We start from the raw sequence: 16,425 nt of genomic DNA on the forward strand, positions 1-16,425 counted from the left end.
CTTATTTTCTTCTCCTTCATTCTCTCGTCCCTTCTCTCCCTCACAGCCCCACTGGTGGGCTTTTTTTTTGAGCTATGACTGCTCCTCTGCCTATAACATCAGGCCCAGACACGGAGACTGACTTGCACACATACACATACACTCCCTCAACTCACACGACTGACCCCAGGAGGATTTTTCCACTTCTCTTTTCTGAGCTGTTGGTTGTTTCTCTTCAGTAAAGCACTGATAGATAAGGAGTGTGCTGAAGTTGTCAAGTGGCCCGGAGATGGAGGAAGCACTCTGGTAATTAACTATGAATCTCAAACTGCTCCCAGGCTGCCTGTGCCCTCTTTCTCCTGCTGTGGCGTACAGTACACGTCAAGTGGCCCGCTGCGTTGTGCATGCTCGCGTGCCTCTTGACGACGCACGCCGTGAACCCAGAGAGACGAGCGCCGTCCGCCTATTGCTCTAACGTACTCCTCCCGTCTGCTAGAGGGCTCAGCGCAGCGTGGATATCCTCCCCTTTACAACCCAGTCTTGGTGTCACACAATAACACACTAGTGGGCATGCAGCGCAAACTCTGCTGTCTCGCAGTTCGGCTGTGACTGTTTGAAACGCGAGCCGCGTCTTCCTTCCCGCCCAGCCCTCAGCAGGAAGAAAGCCTGTGAACGTAGTAATGGTCGGAGGTGTTTAAGAAGGATTAGGTAAACTGTGTTTGGGTGCGGAGGGAAGATGGGCCCGGGGTTCACTCACAGTCTGACTGTGTTGTTGTGGTGAACAGAGGGACGGTGTCAGGGTTAGAGAGGGAGGGAACGGGAACATGTGAAGGAATTTAAGGTTGGGATTGACTGACAGACTTGTCAGTGTTGAACATTGAAGAAGGTGGACATTGATGGAAGAGGAGCAGGTGATCTGGCCTAATGGAAGTCCATTCAGGACGACAGTTTCTGGGGTTCTACCAACATGCAATCAATAATGGATGGGGTTTTGTTGCTGCCAGTCCATAGGGTGTTTTTTGACAAGGCTCAGACCCGAGCAACCCCACCCTCCTCCCCTTGTTGGTGTGTCGTACGTCAGGAGGTGGCGGCCCCCCCTGGTGACGGGGGCTGCTTTCCGCCAGCTTCAGATCCCCTGAGCTCTTATCGAGCGGCCTCGCTGTGGTATTGACTTTAAGTCTGGGTCACTCGCGGGATGAAATGATAAGATATGGTCCAGGGCGGGACCCAGAGACGCAGCTCATTTCTGTATTCAGTGCCCAGCCTAGGCCTAGGATTGATCTATTTAAACTCATCTTCAAACGGCGCCCGCCTCTGGTTCCTGAGGCTCCGGTGCTATTATGGTTAACGTGCCAGCGCCCGGTGCTCTGCAGGTCACTGGTCTGCTTGGTCTACTGGTTTGCCCATCTTAATCTTTTCTTTTTATTGGCCAGTCTGAGATATGGCTTTTTCTTTGCAACTCTGCCTGGAAGGCCAGCATCCCGGAGTCGCCTCTTCACTGTTGATGTTGAGAATGGTGTTTTGTGGGTACTTATTTAATGAAGCTGCCAGTTGAGGACTTGTGAGGCGTCCGTTTCTCAAACTAGACACTCTAATGTACTTGTTCTCTTGCTCAGTTGTGCACCGGGGCCTCCCACTCCTCTTTCTATTCTGGTTAGAGACAGTTTGCGCTGTTCTGTGAAGGGAGTAGTACACAGCGTTGTACCAGATCTTCTGCTACTTGGCAATTTCTCTCATGAAATAGCCTTCATTTCTCAGAACAAGAATAGACTGACGAGTTTCAGAAGAAAGTACTTTGTTTCTGGCAATTTTGAGCCTGTAATTGAACCCACAAATGTAGATTTTTTTAAAAATTGATTTCACCTCTATTTAACTAGGCAAGTCAGTTAAGAACAAATTCTTATTTACAATGACGGCCTAGGAACAGTGGGTTAACTTCCCCGGCAGGTAGCCAAATGCTCCAGATAAACATCTAGTCTAAAGAAGGCCAGTTTTAATCATAACAACAGTTTTCAGATAATTGCAAAATGTTTTTTTAATGATCAATTAGCTTTTTAAAATGATGAACTTGGATTAGCTAACACAATGTGCCATTGGAACACTGGTGTGTGTGTGTGTGTGTGTGTGTGTGTGTGTGTGTGTGTGTGTGTGTGTGTGTGTGTGTGTGTGTGTGTAAACGTCCCTTTTTCAGGACCCTGTCTTTTAAAGTTAATTCGTAAAAATCCAAGTAACTTCACAGATCTTCATTGTAAAGGGTTTAAACACTGTTTCCCATGCTTGTTCAAGTAACAATTACTGAACATGCACCTGTGGAATGGTCGTTAAGACACTGACAGCTTATAGACGGTAGGCAATTAAGGTCACAGTTATGAAGACTTAGGACACTAAAGAGGCCTTTATACTGACTCTGGAAAACACCAAAAGAAAGATGCCCAGGGTCCCTGCTCATCTGCATGAACGTGCCTTAGGCATGCTGCAAAGAGGCATGATGACTGCAGATGTGGCCAGGGCAATAAATTGCAATGTCCGTACTAAGACAGCGCTACAGGGAGACAGGATGGACAGCTGATCGTCCTCAAAGTGGCAGACCACGTGTAACACCACCTGCACAGGATCGGCACATCCGAACATCACACCTGCGGGACAGGTACAGGATGGCAACAACAACTGCCCGAGTTACACCAGGAACGCACAATCCCTCCATCAGTGCTTGGACTGTCTGCAGTAGGCTGAGAGAGGTTGGACTGAGGGCTTGTAGGCCTGTTGTAAGGCAGGTCCTCACCAGACATCACCGGCAACAACGTCGCCTAGGGCCATAAACCCACCGTCGCTGGACCAGACAGGACTGGCAAAAAGTGCTCTTCACTGACGAGTCTTGGTTTTGTCTCACCAGGGGTGATGGTCGGATTTGCATTTATGGTCGAAGGAATGAGTGTTACACCGAGGCCTGTACTCTGGAGCGGGATCGAGGTGAGGGGTCCGTCATGGTCTGGGACGGTGTGTCACAGCATCATTGGACAGAGCTTGTTGTCATTGCAGGCAATCTCAATGCTGTGCGTTACAGGAAAGACATCCTCCTCCCTCATGTGGTACCCTTCCTACAGGCTCATTCTGACATGACCCTGAGCATGACAATGCCACCAGCCATACTGCTTATTCTGTGCGTGATTTCCTGCAAGACAGGAATGTCAGTAATCTGCCATGGCCAGATCACTTTGAGCACGTCTGGGACCTGTTGGATAAGAGGGCTAGGACCATTCCCCCCAGAAATGTCCGGGAATTTGCAGGTGCCTTGGTGGAAGAGTGGGGAAACATCTCACAGCAAGAACTGGCAAATCTGGTGAAGTCCATGATCAGGAGATGCACTGCAGTACTTAACGCAGCTGGTGGCCACACCAAATACTTACTGTTACTTTTGATTTTGACCTCAACCCTTTGTTCAGGGACACATTATTCCATTTCTGTTAGTCACATGTCTGTGGAACTTGTTCAGTTTATGTCTCAGTTGTTGAATCTTGGTATCTTCATACAAATATTTACACATGTTAAGTTTGCTGAAAATAAACGCAGTTGACACAAGGAGTCGCTAGTGCACAATGAGCCAAGTAAAGCCAAAACCTCCTCTAACTCAGGCGGCGCTGTTCCAATTTGTGCACCAATTTGTGTAACCAGCTAAACAGCTGCTCTTAGTGAAACTGTGTTTGGAGTTACTGTACCTTTCTATCTAATAGGCTATGTTACAGTGTAAGCTTCCCAATTATAATAATGAAAAATGATTTTCCAAATCTATTCATTTTTAAATGTAGATTACTTCTCCTTTGCAATTATCATTCACCTGATGATTTTGGGCAAACGCACAATGGGGGTCCCTGGGCAAGAAAAGTTTGATGGCAAGAAAAGTTTGATGACCCCTGGCCTATAAAACTGGCTCTAATTACTGCCTCATTGAGGCCAGTGTTAACTCAAACTGGCCCTTCAATTAGGGGAGTTAATCAGGTAGCTGAGCGTCACACCGGGACCCAGGGAAGATGATTCCCAGCCGTTAGGGGAGACCAGGATCCGTCTATCACAGAAAGTCAGAGATCTGTTTTGACTGAAGAAATAGGCAGTGTGGCACTGCTCTTACAATGTTTCAAGTATTTACTACACTGAACTAGCCGAGTTCAGCAGTCAAATCCCCCTGATCTACCAGGTGATTCATAAAAAGACAAGAGACATTGAGAGTCAAAGTGGAAACGTTAGAAAGGGGTTGCAGAGATGTTGTGTGTGTCGGTGGGTGCGTCGTGCGTGTGAGTGACAGACCGACCAGGACAATGTGAGCTGATTTACGTTCTCCTCCTCTCGAGTTGAGATGCAGATTCGCTGCATTGAGGAACATCTGCAGGCTTTGTTTAGTCCAGTACACATCCTCCTTTCCCTTTCTCTCTCCGCCTCTGCCAAGCTGTCAGTCAGGAAGTATCCGCCCTCGCTCACATTTTAATTCAGCTCAACAGATGAGGGAGCTTTCATAGAGACATTGCTCTTCGCTCTCTTTTGGAATTTCAAGACACAAGTCCATATTTCTGGAGGTTTCTCTGCTGGTTTATTGGTTAATTCTGCATTTGGTGTGTAATGTCGAGTGGTGAATTAAAGTATACAGAATTAAACTGAGATAGGCAGCACATGTGTGAAGGGGTCAAACAGGCAAATATCAAATGTGAGAAGATTTGGAAAACAAGGATATAGTATAAAAATATATTGATTACTGTGTTTCCCCTCTCAAATAGCTGTCAATCTGACACAACTTTGAAAGTACTTCCAGGGTTATCATTTTGCTGAAGTAAACTATTCTCCCATGTCCAGTAGTCATCCGTTCACTTTGGTCTTAAAGGTCTTCTGTCTACTCCACCACCCTCAAATATAATACATCTCCGGGAGTACAGATGGAATATTTCATTTCACGTCTGCAGCCTGCAGATGATTGACAGCTAAAGCGTGTCCTTCAAATAAGCCTCAAACAAAGGTAGTTGAATGATGTCAGAGCAGCAGGCGAGGTATGACCATGACTTACCATTAGATCAGTCCGACATGACAGATAACTAGACTTCAAAACCGTCTTGGAGGAGATTGACATTATGCACACACACACACACACACACACACACACACACACTCTTCCTTCGTGGATTACTCAACTATGAATGTCGGTAGAAAGACTGTGTGCGTGCGTGCGTTATGATTGTGTGTGTGTGGCGGCAGGTAGCCTACCAGTTAAGAGCGTTGGGCCAGTGAAAGAAAAGGTCGCTGGTTCAAATCCCCGACCGACTAGGTAAAACATCTGCCTGTGCCCTTGAGCAAGGCACTTCACCCTAATTGCTCCTGTAAGTCGCTCAGGATAAGAGTCCGCTAAATGACTAAAATGTCAATGTAAACGTGTGTCACTGCCTGTCTGGCAGACAAGAAGCCTAGGGTCAGCACCAGCCCAGATTAGGCCTTGAGGAAAAGGAAAGCAGCACCTCGGACTGCTCAGCTGTCAGTGTAAGATTGCTCATTGATTGAAATTTGTAGCCACTGGCATGGCGTGGTGACATGACGTGTCTTCCCCCTGTCAAGAGGCAGCCAGCCCAGCTCCGTGTGTGACGTCATCTGACAGCTTGGAGTGGCTCTTCTTTTCTTGTGACGTTGGCTTGGTTTCCATGGTTCCCTATGGATTTTTTTTTGTGATGATGATTTGAAGGCGATTTCAAATGTGGGAGCCGTCAGACAGCACCCAGAGGGTAGGATCTGGAGGGACTGGACTGGTGGAGGATTTGGACCGTTGGACCTGGGAAGGCAGTTGTCAACCCAGATCAGCTACAGACTCTGATGCATGTACCCTGCTGTTCTGTTAGCTCCACTCTACAGTCCTGGAACAGAGTCTCATTCAGAGCACATCAACAGCACCGTGCAGCTCTGAATTATGGTGCTGTCTGATTACAGGTCAATCTGATGCAGCCAAGAACAGAGGGAGGGCATCTCCTACTGCTCTCATTAGGATGTCAGAGATAGCTCAGACAGCTGGCCTCACCTGTGTGTATGCGTGTGCGATTGTGTGTGTGTGTGTGTGATTGTGTGTGTGTGTGTGTGTGTTCGCGCATGCATGTGTGCGCGCTTGTGCACATGATGTTATTTCCTCCGAGCCATGCTTGGTGTTCTGTTCAATGAGGCGGAACGATGAACCGGACCCTCATTCCCTTATCAACCCGTCTGTCTGATAAGTCTACAGCCCATGCACCGGCCTGACGGCAAAGTAGCTACATGCCACCTCTTAAAACATTGCAGCATGATAGCAGTGTGACATACATCCTAACACCACAAGAAATCCCATCTAACTCATGGCGACAGCCAGCAACTGAGATAGCGCAGTTCTCATTCTGCTGCATGGTCCCTCGCAGGCATAGACATTCAATAAACCCAAAAGCCTTCTCTCCAAATGCCTCAGTGAATGTCTGTTGACGATCATGTGAAGCCCTCTTGAAGATATCATAGTTTGCAGTGTATAGAATCCCTTATCTCTACTATAGGCTATATGAAGCTCTTGGACAAAGCCCTGGCAATAAAGAAGCGCATTATCCATCAGATGAATCCATAAAAAGCTCATCAAAAACATGTTATCAGGTCTTTTGAATGTTTATTTATTCTCATCTAAAGCTGCTCTCTTAGCCCGACCCTGTGAGTTCTGTATGTCCCACACTTTCACTCCAGACTGGCACATCATTAGAGGGCACTCACTCTCTACAGTCACTTTTTACAGATGGAGGATCTTAATTTGATCACTATTGTGTTGCTGAGAATGCAAACGTGTCGTGAAATTTGAGTTTTAAAAATGCTTCTAAAGTTTGTCATTTCCACTTAGAAATGTCATACTTGATTTGCCCTAATGTAAAATGTAGTAACCCCTACAACAATGTCCATTAAATATAATCCACATAATAAATCACATTTCCTGTTGCTGCAGGATTATTTTCCTGCTGTAGCAAACTGGATCAAATTAAGATCCTACATCTGTGCACACAAATAACACAAACACACACTAGTAGACAGGCCCAGGCGTACGCAGGCAGAATACACTGACATACCATTTCATCCTCCATGTCAGTGGGCAAGTCCTGCTGGGGAGCTGCCGACAGCATTGACATTGCCCTTGTCGCAGCTCCCTCTGACAAATAGCTCTATCCAACAGAGTAGAGGCAGCAGACCAGCGTCTGTGTGCACAGTTGTGGATTTCTGGATAAACCCTGAATACTTACTGTGTTAGCGGTCCCAGGTCTGTATGTGACCCTTACTTTGCTACCTGTTGCGTGCGAGTTTAATGAATGACAACAGAAGAGAAAAAGCGAGCTGTGAAGTAAGACCGGGTTCTTAGAAGGCAGGGGGGGTTGCTCTGTGACAGTCAGAGAGGGAGAGTTGTCTATCTTAGCACACAGAGAAGCATCCACATCCTGGAGCAGTAGACGCATGGCCAGTGATTCGTGAAGGACAGCGGCGAGGCACGCTCCCCGTCTCGGTCTCTCTCCCCGGGCCACACATCACTGCCTGCGTCAGGCACTTTATAGAGTCTCTATGTCAGCGCCATTGATTGGATTTACCCATTCTACTAACCAATTTACGGCACCACACGCTCACAGTCCCCATAGTCCTTTAAACAAGCCAGAGAAGATGTTGCACTAGCTCCTCTTTATAGTGTCCACGAGTGACTCGGGATCACATCTTTGCTATGATCACTTAGAAAGAGAAGGGGTTTGTAATCCAACCTCTACACCATGGGTGGATTGGAATTAACTTGGCGTTCTGGGAACTTGGCATGGTGAGAATAGTAATACAAGTTCCAAAAATCAAAATGAATTTGGAGAGGATAGCCTTAGCTATATGAGATCGGTTCAACCCAAGCAGAGACTGGGTCAGTATTGCGCATGGTTTTCAATGAGCAAACAGAAACACCCTTCTGGGTATAGAGGTCCAGTGTTTTATGATCTATTGACCTGCTCTGTCCTCTGTACACGGCTGACAGGTGTTAGACCTGATCCCAGGCCCCGGTTTCCCAGAAGCTTGTTAAGGCTAACTTCATCGCTAGAACAATTGAGCTCAATGGTTTCAACAATGAACGTAGCCTGGGAAACCGGGCCCAGGTCAATGTTTGATCAGATAGATATCTGCATTCTCATGTCCTGATTAGGGCTGTAACCGATGAAATCAGCAGCAACAGAACATATACCTTTCAACATGGGCAGTATCGATCCCATCAACCACAGAGGTATAGCCCCCGAACCCAATGAATTGCTCCACGTGGAGGTCAAAGGGCCTCATCTCAGGGCCTCCCGAGTGGCGCAGCGGTCTAAGGCATTGCAGTGCTTGGCGTCACTACAGATCCGGGTTTGATCCCGCTAGCGACTCTTGTGGCGGGCCGGGAGCATGCATGCTAACACTGTTGCCTGGCGTACGGTGTTTCCGGGTTCAGCGAGCAGTGTGTCAAGAAGCAGTGTGGCTTGGCAGGATCGCGCTTCGGAGGACGCACGGCTCTCTACCTTCGCCTGTCTCAAGTCCGTACTGGAGTTGCAGCGATGTGACAAGAACGTAACTACCAATTGGATAACACGAAACACGTCCTTCAGTTCCATACGGTACGGCTACACGGTCCAACAGCGACGGTCGGTTCCTGGGACTAAGCCTAGTAGCTCTAAAGAGGAATGACTTTCATGTGTTTACTTTTGAGTGGGGTTGTTTGTTTATCTGCATTAAGGAGTCCAGTCAGCGAGCAGCAGCAGTACAGGATGCATGATGGTAGATCCCAATTAAAGAAGTATTCAGTTCAACTTCAATGTGCAAATGACCAGCGCCAGCTAATTAGTATGCTAATGTATTAATTCCTCTTATTGCTGATTTAAGAATTCAGGATTTTTTTCCTTGCTGCTCCATATGCACACAAATACCCAAATACACTTCCCCTGCAGCTTATTATTGAGCTCATTTATTCTCTGTGTTTATTTTACTACCCTTTTCTTTTTTTTCTTCTCTTGGTATTTTTTCCTCTTTTATTTACAGTGCAATTTTATTTAAAAAAATATATATATATATTTCATCTTTTTTATTTCAACAGGTAGGCCAGTTGAGAACAAGTTCTCATTTATAACTGCGAACTGGCCAAGATAAAGCAAAGCAGTGCGACAGAAACAACAACACAGTTGTTGGGATAAACAAACATACAGTCAATAACACAATAGAAAAATCTATGTACAGTGTGTGCAAATGTAGTAAGAATAGGGAGGTAGGCAATAGGCAATAATTAGGCCTTAGTGGCAAAATATTTACAATTTGTTATTAACACTGGAGTGATAGATGTGTAGATGATGATGTGCAAAGAGAGACACCAGGGTGCAAAAGAGCAAAAAATAATAATAAATATGGAATGGGGTAGTTGGGTGGGCTATTTACAGATGGGCTATGTACAGGTGCAATGATCGGTAAGCTGCTCTGACAGCTGAGTCTTAAAGTTAGAGAGGAAGATATATAAGTCTCCAGCTTCAGTGATTTTTACAATTTGTTCCAGTCATTGGCAGCAGAGAACTGGAAGGAAAGGCAGCCAAAGGAAGTGTTGGCTTTGGGGATGACCAGTGAAATATACCTGCTGGAGTGCGTGCAACGGGTGGGTGTTGCTATGGTGACCAGTGAGCTGAGATAAGGTGGGGCTTTACCTAGCAAAAACTTATGGATGACCTGGAGCCGGTGGGTTTTTGCAACGAATATGTAGCGAGGGCCAGCCAACAAGAGCATACAGGTCGCAGTGGTGGGTAGTATATGGAGCTTTGGTGACCAAACGGATGGCACTGTGATAGACTATATCCAATTTGCTGAGTAGAGTGTTGGAGGCTATTTTGTAAATGACATTGCCGAAGTCAAGGATCGGTAGGATAGTCAGTTTTACGAGGGTATGTTTGGCAGCATGGGTGACGGAGGCTTTGTTGCGATCTAGGAAGCCGACTCTAGATTTAATTTTGGCTTTGAGATGCTTAATGTGAGTCTGGAAGGAGAGTTTACAGTCTAACCAGACAACCTAGGTATTTGTACAATGATTCCTCCTTTAAAAGTTGTCATACTGCGGCACACCCTGCGTGCTGCTGCAGCATTCTGTGGCACGTCATTTAATTCTCAGCTATTTCTTCTGTTACTGCAAGTTATTGCTAATTTGACCACCAGAGGGCATGTTTGAGAAGCATTTGATAGTATTCCGTATTGGCATTACCATTTAAAACCTTTTTTGTAATAACATAGTATATGGGATTGATTTTAAGAAATGAGGCTTAATTCATTTGATTCAAATTTTGGTGTTTCCATTCAGAGAGAAATTGTCCGTTTGTAAATTCAGACCGTTTCCCTCTCGGAGTGCACACTGGACATTCGGGTCGAGGAGTAGGGTTGATTTGAGCATTCTGGCCTTACAACGGCAGGTAAGCACCCAAGCTAACATTGGCTAGCTACTTCCAGACACAAATGAGACCACTCTGACCATTTTACTCGCCCTAACAGAGCTGGTAAGGCCGTCGTTTTGAAGTAATCGCGAAAAAACAGGCCTTATTTTCGTGCATTTTTCACCCTGTCAGCTCCTATTAGTTCTATTGAGCACCGTGGCACCAACTTGCCTTCCGAACGTTCTATTCCCAGCTTATTGTTCAACGTCACAATGCCTGCTTCTCTATTGTTGGCAATGAGACCTGCTCACGTTGCTTTATAGTTCAAATGTAAACAACAAAATGTCAAACAACAAAAATAATATTGGAACTATGCGGTCTTCCCATTGTTTCCTATGTGGGGAAATATAGGCATGTCTGTCTATTTCGCCAAATATCTCGCAATGTGTATTTTGGGATTTTCTTCAAGTTGGGTATAACCGGTGTGAAATGGCTAGCTAGTTTGCGGGGTGCGCACTCATAGCGTTTCAATCGGTGACATCACTCACTCTGAGACCTGAAATTAGTTGTTCCCCTTGCTCTGCTTTTGTGGAGCGATGGGTAACAATGCTTCGAGGGTGGCTGTTGTCTATGTGTGCAGAGGGTCCCAAATGCATAATGAGTGCTCTAACTCCCCCTTGTGGTGGTCTGGAGCAATAAAGCCGTGACGCTGGGTACCTCTAAGTCCCGCGGTGTAAGCTCGCAACTTTTAAAGGAGGAACCATTGTAGTTGTCCACATATTCTAAGTCAGAATCATCGGGAGTGGTGATGCTAGACGGGCGGGAGGGTGTGGGCAGCAATCGGTTGAAGAGCATGCATTTAGTTTTACTAGCATTTAAGAGCAGTTGGAGACCACGGAAGGAGTGTTGTATGGCATTGAAGCTCATTTGGAGGTTGGAGGTTTGTTAACACGGTGTCCAAAGAAGGGCCAGATGTACACAGAATGTTGTTGTCTGCATAGAGATGGATCAGAGAATCACCAGCAGCAAGAGCGACGACATTGATATATACAGAGAAAGGACTCGGCCCGAGAATTGAACCCTGTGGTACCCCCATAGAGACTGCCAGAGGTCCGGACAACAGACCCTCCAATTTGACACACTGAACTCTGTCTGAGAAGTAGTTGCTGAACCAGACGAGGCAGTCATTTGAGAAACCAAGGCTATTGAGTCTGCCGATAAGAATGTGGTGATTAACAGAGTCGAAAGCCTTGGCCAGGTCGATGAATACGGCTGCACAGTACTGTCTTTTATCGATGGCGGTTATGATATCGTTTAGGACCTTGAGCGTGGCTGAGGTGCACCTCGGAAACCAGATTGCATAGTGGAGAAGGTACGGTGGGATTCGAAATGGTTGGTTATCTGTTTGTTAACTTGGCTTTCGAAACTTTAGAAAGGCAGGGCAGGATGGATATAGGTCTTTTACAGTTTGGGTCTAGAGCGTCTCCCCCTTTGAAGAGGGGGATGACCGGGGCAGCTTTCCAATCTTTGGGGATCTCAGACGATACAAAATAGAGGTTGAATAGATTAGCAATAGGGGTTGCAAAAATTTTGGCGAATAACTTTAGAAAGAGAGGGTCCAGATTGTCAAGCCGGGCTAATTTCTAGGGATCCAGATTTTGCGGTTCTTTCAAAACATCAGCTATCTGCATTTGGGTGAAGGACAAGTGGGGGGTGCTTGGGCAAGTTACTGCGGGAGGTGCAGAGCTGTTGGCCGGGGTAGGGGTAGCCAGGTGTAAAGCATTGCCAGCCGTAGAAAAATGCTTATTGAATTTCTCGATTATCGTAGATTTATCGGTGGCGACAGTTTTTCCTAGCCTCGTGCAGTGGATAGCTGGGAGAAGGTGCTCTTATTCTCCATGGACTTTACAGTGTCCCAAAACTTTTGGGTAATTACTGCTACAGAATGCACATTTCTGTTTGAAAAATCTAGCCTTGGCTTTCCTAACTGACGTTAACCGTACAGTGTCTAACTCATCGAGCCATGTTGTTAGTCACAGACAACTCCCACACTGTATGGGATTGTGTAGGACAAATAAAATCCCTGTTTCTTGCTAATCAGTCTTCCTTTTCTCCACCTCAGTGCTCAGTGGACTCTGTTCTAACGACTGCCCGGGAAACGTCAAGGTAAGACTAGTGTCTCTGTGTATTGCGTATGCATTGTAACGCAATGAAAAAAAGATTGCCGTGGAGATATTGAAATGAAAAAAATACAGATTCTAGAATCATTTTTGAGAGAGTGAAAAGGCTTATCTTGTAACTAGTGAGTCTGGCCATCTTGGTCCTGTAAGAGCGTCTGCTAAATGACTAAAAATGGAAATGTCCCCAGAGCTAGTGACAGACAGGCTTGGTGCTGGTCCTGTCGTCGTGTTTGTTTGGGTTGTTTGCCTCTCCACTGTGTGTCCGCTCACACTCACCCCACCATTGCCTGACTCAGCCGGGTGATTGATGGAGCCCATGTCTGGAGCTTTGGGCTGTTTTCTCCGCTCTCCTCCTCCTTAAGTCCCTCACATCCATCACTCTAACCCTCTTCTGTCCGTCTGTCTTCCCGCCTATTGTCTCGTTGTCTATCACTATCCACCTCCCTTTAGTTTCCACAGAACCTTTGTTCAATTTCCAATCCCCGTACTGTACAACTGTTCAGTCTGATGAAGCTATAGGCCTACATGCAATGTATAATACTGTACTGTGTGGGAGGGTCTGTCGGTGTGGGAGCCTGGCTGCATTCTCTAGCAGCCCGCCATGGCGTTTCATTAGGCTGTTAAAACCGAGGCAGACAGAAAGCTCTCTTCATTAGGCGTCATCGGCCCTTAATGAAGAGATCATACAGCCGCCATATGACCACTCCGTCATTTACTGATCCTCAGAGCCCCACCCCCGCGGCATGCTGAGAGAACCGTCTCCCCACAGTACTAGTGGTGGGTGGGAAAAATTGGATATGATTTTTTGACGATGTGTCGTTTTGACAATATTGCAATATTATTTTTGCACTCGTCAGCTGTACTTGCACCAAAACTCCAGTATGTTTCCTTCCTAACTTGTTTTCCGACTTCGTTTTAAATAGGGAGCCAAATGGTTTAACACTTTTATTTCCATGACTGATCAAAACTCTATTCTGTCTCTCTGCAGCAGACATATGATGAGCAATACGGTTGAACATCCAATAGCAAAGAAATCACAGTATCGAATCGCAATACATATAGAATCGTGAGAATTGCAATTCATATGGAACCGTGTGAATCGCAATACATATGGAATGGAATTGTGGGAATCGCAATACATATGGAACTGTGGGAATCGTGTGAATCGCAATACATGCACTGAGTGTACACAAAATTAGGAACACCTTCCTAATATTTAGTTGCACCCCTTGTTTCCCTCAGAACAGCCTCAATTCTTTGGGGCAAGGACTCTACAAGGTGTCGAAAGTGTTCCACAGGGAAGCTGGCTCATGTTGACTTCGGTGCCTCCCACAGATGTGGCAAGTTGGTTGGATGTTCTTTGGGTGATGGAACATTCTTGATACACACAGGAAACCGTTGAGCGTTGATTTAAGTACCTTTGAACTGTTGAGTGTGAAAAAACCCAACAGCGTTGCAATTCTTGACGCACTCAAATCTGGCACCTACTACCATACACTGTTCAAAGGCACTTAAATCTTTTGTCTTGCCCATTCACCCTTGGAATAGCACACATGCACAATCCATGTCTCAAGGCTTAAAAATCCTTCTTTTACCTGTCTCCTTCCCTTTCATCTACACTGATTGAAGTGGATTTAACAGATGACATCAATGAGGGATCATAGCTTTCACCTGGATTCACCTGGTCAGTCTATGTCATACAAAGAGTGGGTGTTCCTCATGTTTTGTCCACTCCGTGTTTCTTATCGTGATAATATCATATCGTGAGGTCCCTGGCAATTCCCAACCGTACACTGTAGAGCTGATGACGGCCACAGAGGTCAGGGCTTTCTCAGACGGGAAACCCGGAAAAACGGTTGGGTGGGTCAAGAGTTGTGAAAATCCTTTACCAAGCAGCCTTGACTCAGTCCAGGGCTACACTGCAGTTTGTTAGGGCAGTGGATTTCATCCCAAGCCGTTTTAGTGGCAACTTGTGTATCATGAAGTCTAGCGTTTATGTGGCTTTGGAGTGCAACAACTTGAGAATAAAATCGGTTGTCGTTTAAACATTTTTTTTTTTAAATCAGTACATATCTGTAAATGATTACCTCAATGAGAAGGACCTTTCAGAAATCTGCTCAGAGGTGGTACTGCATCGGTGACTGGTATCTATGGTAACCCATCCAGAAGATGACAATAGGCTCTAAATCAGAAGGCGACCTAACTTCATGTACGATCACTCTGTCCAGGCCTAAACTTTCCCCAGTCCTCCCTTGAAGACACAGAGAAAGCTACATAGCATAGGCCTAATTTACTTTCCCCAACCGTTTAAAAATTAATCTCCGATTCGCCACATTGTGCCTTTCATTAGCATTTTGAGGGATTACCAGGAGCAGTGGGGAGGACTGCATAATGCAGAGGATGTGATGGAGCTGGCTGTGATGTCAGGCTCACTGTAGCCTGTTCTCAGTCTGCCGGAACCTGTGCTTTATTTCACCCAGAGGACAGCTCTAGCTTCTTAGAGCTGCCGGGGTTTGCACCCAGATCCCCATTGGCTTCAGAAAGGTCAAGGAGGGTTCGCACACGCTCTGTACACACAGCCAAAACCTCCTGAGGCGAGTCATGGAAGGGGACAGATGTCTGTGTTAAGACTTTGGCGTCTGTGTTGAGAATTAAATGGTGGAGGATCAGTCGTTTCAGGGATAATGGATCCACTAATATGCGTGTTTGTCTCTAATGCTGTGTGTGTGTGTGTGTGTGTGTGCGTGTGTGTGTGTTTGAATCTTGCAGCCGTTTGGTGTGAACCAGCCTGGACCGTACGTTAGCTACACTACTGTGGACTCCAACGGCTACCTGAAGAACGCCTCGGGTAAGTCCAACATGGACAGATACTGTGTACAGTTGACAGTCGGCCAGCCGTCTTGTACAGGCTTTCTGGCAATAGTGCAGATTGGGTGGGCCGTCAGCCATGACAGTTGTTCTATTGGGAATGGGGTTGAATACAGACTTTCCCTCTACTTGGAGGTCATAATATCTGTGCTGCGGTAGCAGGTCTGAGTGACGGGGCTGTGGTGTGGTGTTGGTCAGTGTGTGTGTGTGGGTGAGAGGCCTTTTCAGGGCTGTAGCCCCAGGGGTTTAATTGAAGCCTGGCTTCTGTGTTTACCCAGACAATCGCCCTGTTGCCCATCTCACCGGAGGTTATCTCACCGCCCGGCCTGATAATGTTGACACAGCGCGTTTCCTGCTAGAGAAAGGCATGATGGGTAGAGGGCTATTGGTTTGCTTGCTAAGAAACGGTGGGCTTTGTTGCTGTGCTCTTTGTTAGGAGGTAGAAAGGGAGGAGGAGAAGAGCCTCCTGCCTTTGGGAAAAATAAAAGTGATTTGATGAAAAAGAACCCGAGCTATACGTCCGAGATAACGTTTCAAGGGCTCAGTGAAGAGGAGGGTGAAAAAAATAGAGTTCTTAACAAAGATCTGTAGGAAAGGTTCTGTGTCTAACGTCTGTGTGACTGGGTGGCTTGGAGGCAGAGGTGGAATTGCCACGTTCTGGGTCACTCAGTCAGGTCCCCTTCATCAGAAAGGCTTCAACACAATGACAGAATTTCTCTAATGAAGCTAGCCGCATTCCTCAATACAAAGCGATACCGTAGGACTTGTATTGTCGCGCGTAGCAAAATCACTTAGCCAGCCAGAGTAACAATCAATGTCAGACTGAGCTATTTAACCTGAAAATTGGTTAAAATGGCTGAATTGTAAGTACACACCTGCACTGTGAAGTGGTCTTTACACCCAACCTAGTTCAGCCTGAACAAGGCAAACTAGACATTACACCATGACCCATTCAGTCTCATTGTTCAACACCT

General features: G+C 46.2%; 1 protein-coding gene across 3 annotated transcripts in view; it reads left to right on the forward strand.

Moving 5' to 3' along the window:
- LOC115113527 (T-cell immunomodulatory protein-like) overlaps positions 1-16,425 on the forward strand; it is a 125,306-nt gene that overhangs the window by 79,525 nt on the left and 29,356 nt on the right. For 2 of the 3 annotated variants that reach the window (XM_029641296.2, XM_029641298.2), the window contains 2 exons: positions 12,526-12,569; positions 15,353-15,431. The exons of the other annotated variant lie outside the window; for it this stretch is intronic. In XM_029641296.2, the coding sequence (XP_029497156.1) occupies positions 12,526-12,569; positions 15,353-15,431 (123 nt within the window). The remainder of the gene's footprint in view (positions 1-12,525; positions 12,570-15,352; positions 15,432-16,425) is intronic. 3 annotated transcript variants of the gene reach the window in all.

The sequence above is a fragment of the Oncorhynchus nerka genome, linkage group LG28 (assembly GCF_034236695.1).
Source record: "Oncorhynchus nerka isolate Pitt River linkage group LG28, Oner_Uvic_2.0, whole genome shotgun sequence".
NCBI classification, from domain to species: Eukaryota; Metazoa; Chordata; class Actinopteri; order Salmoniformes; family Salmonidae; genus Oncorhynchus; species Oncorhynchus nerka.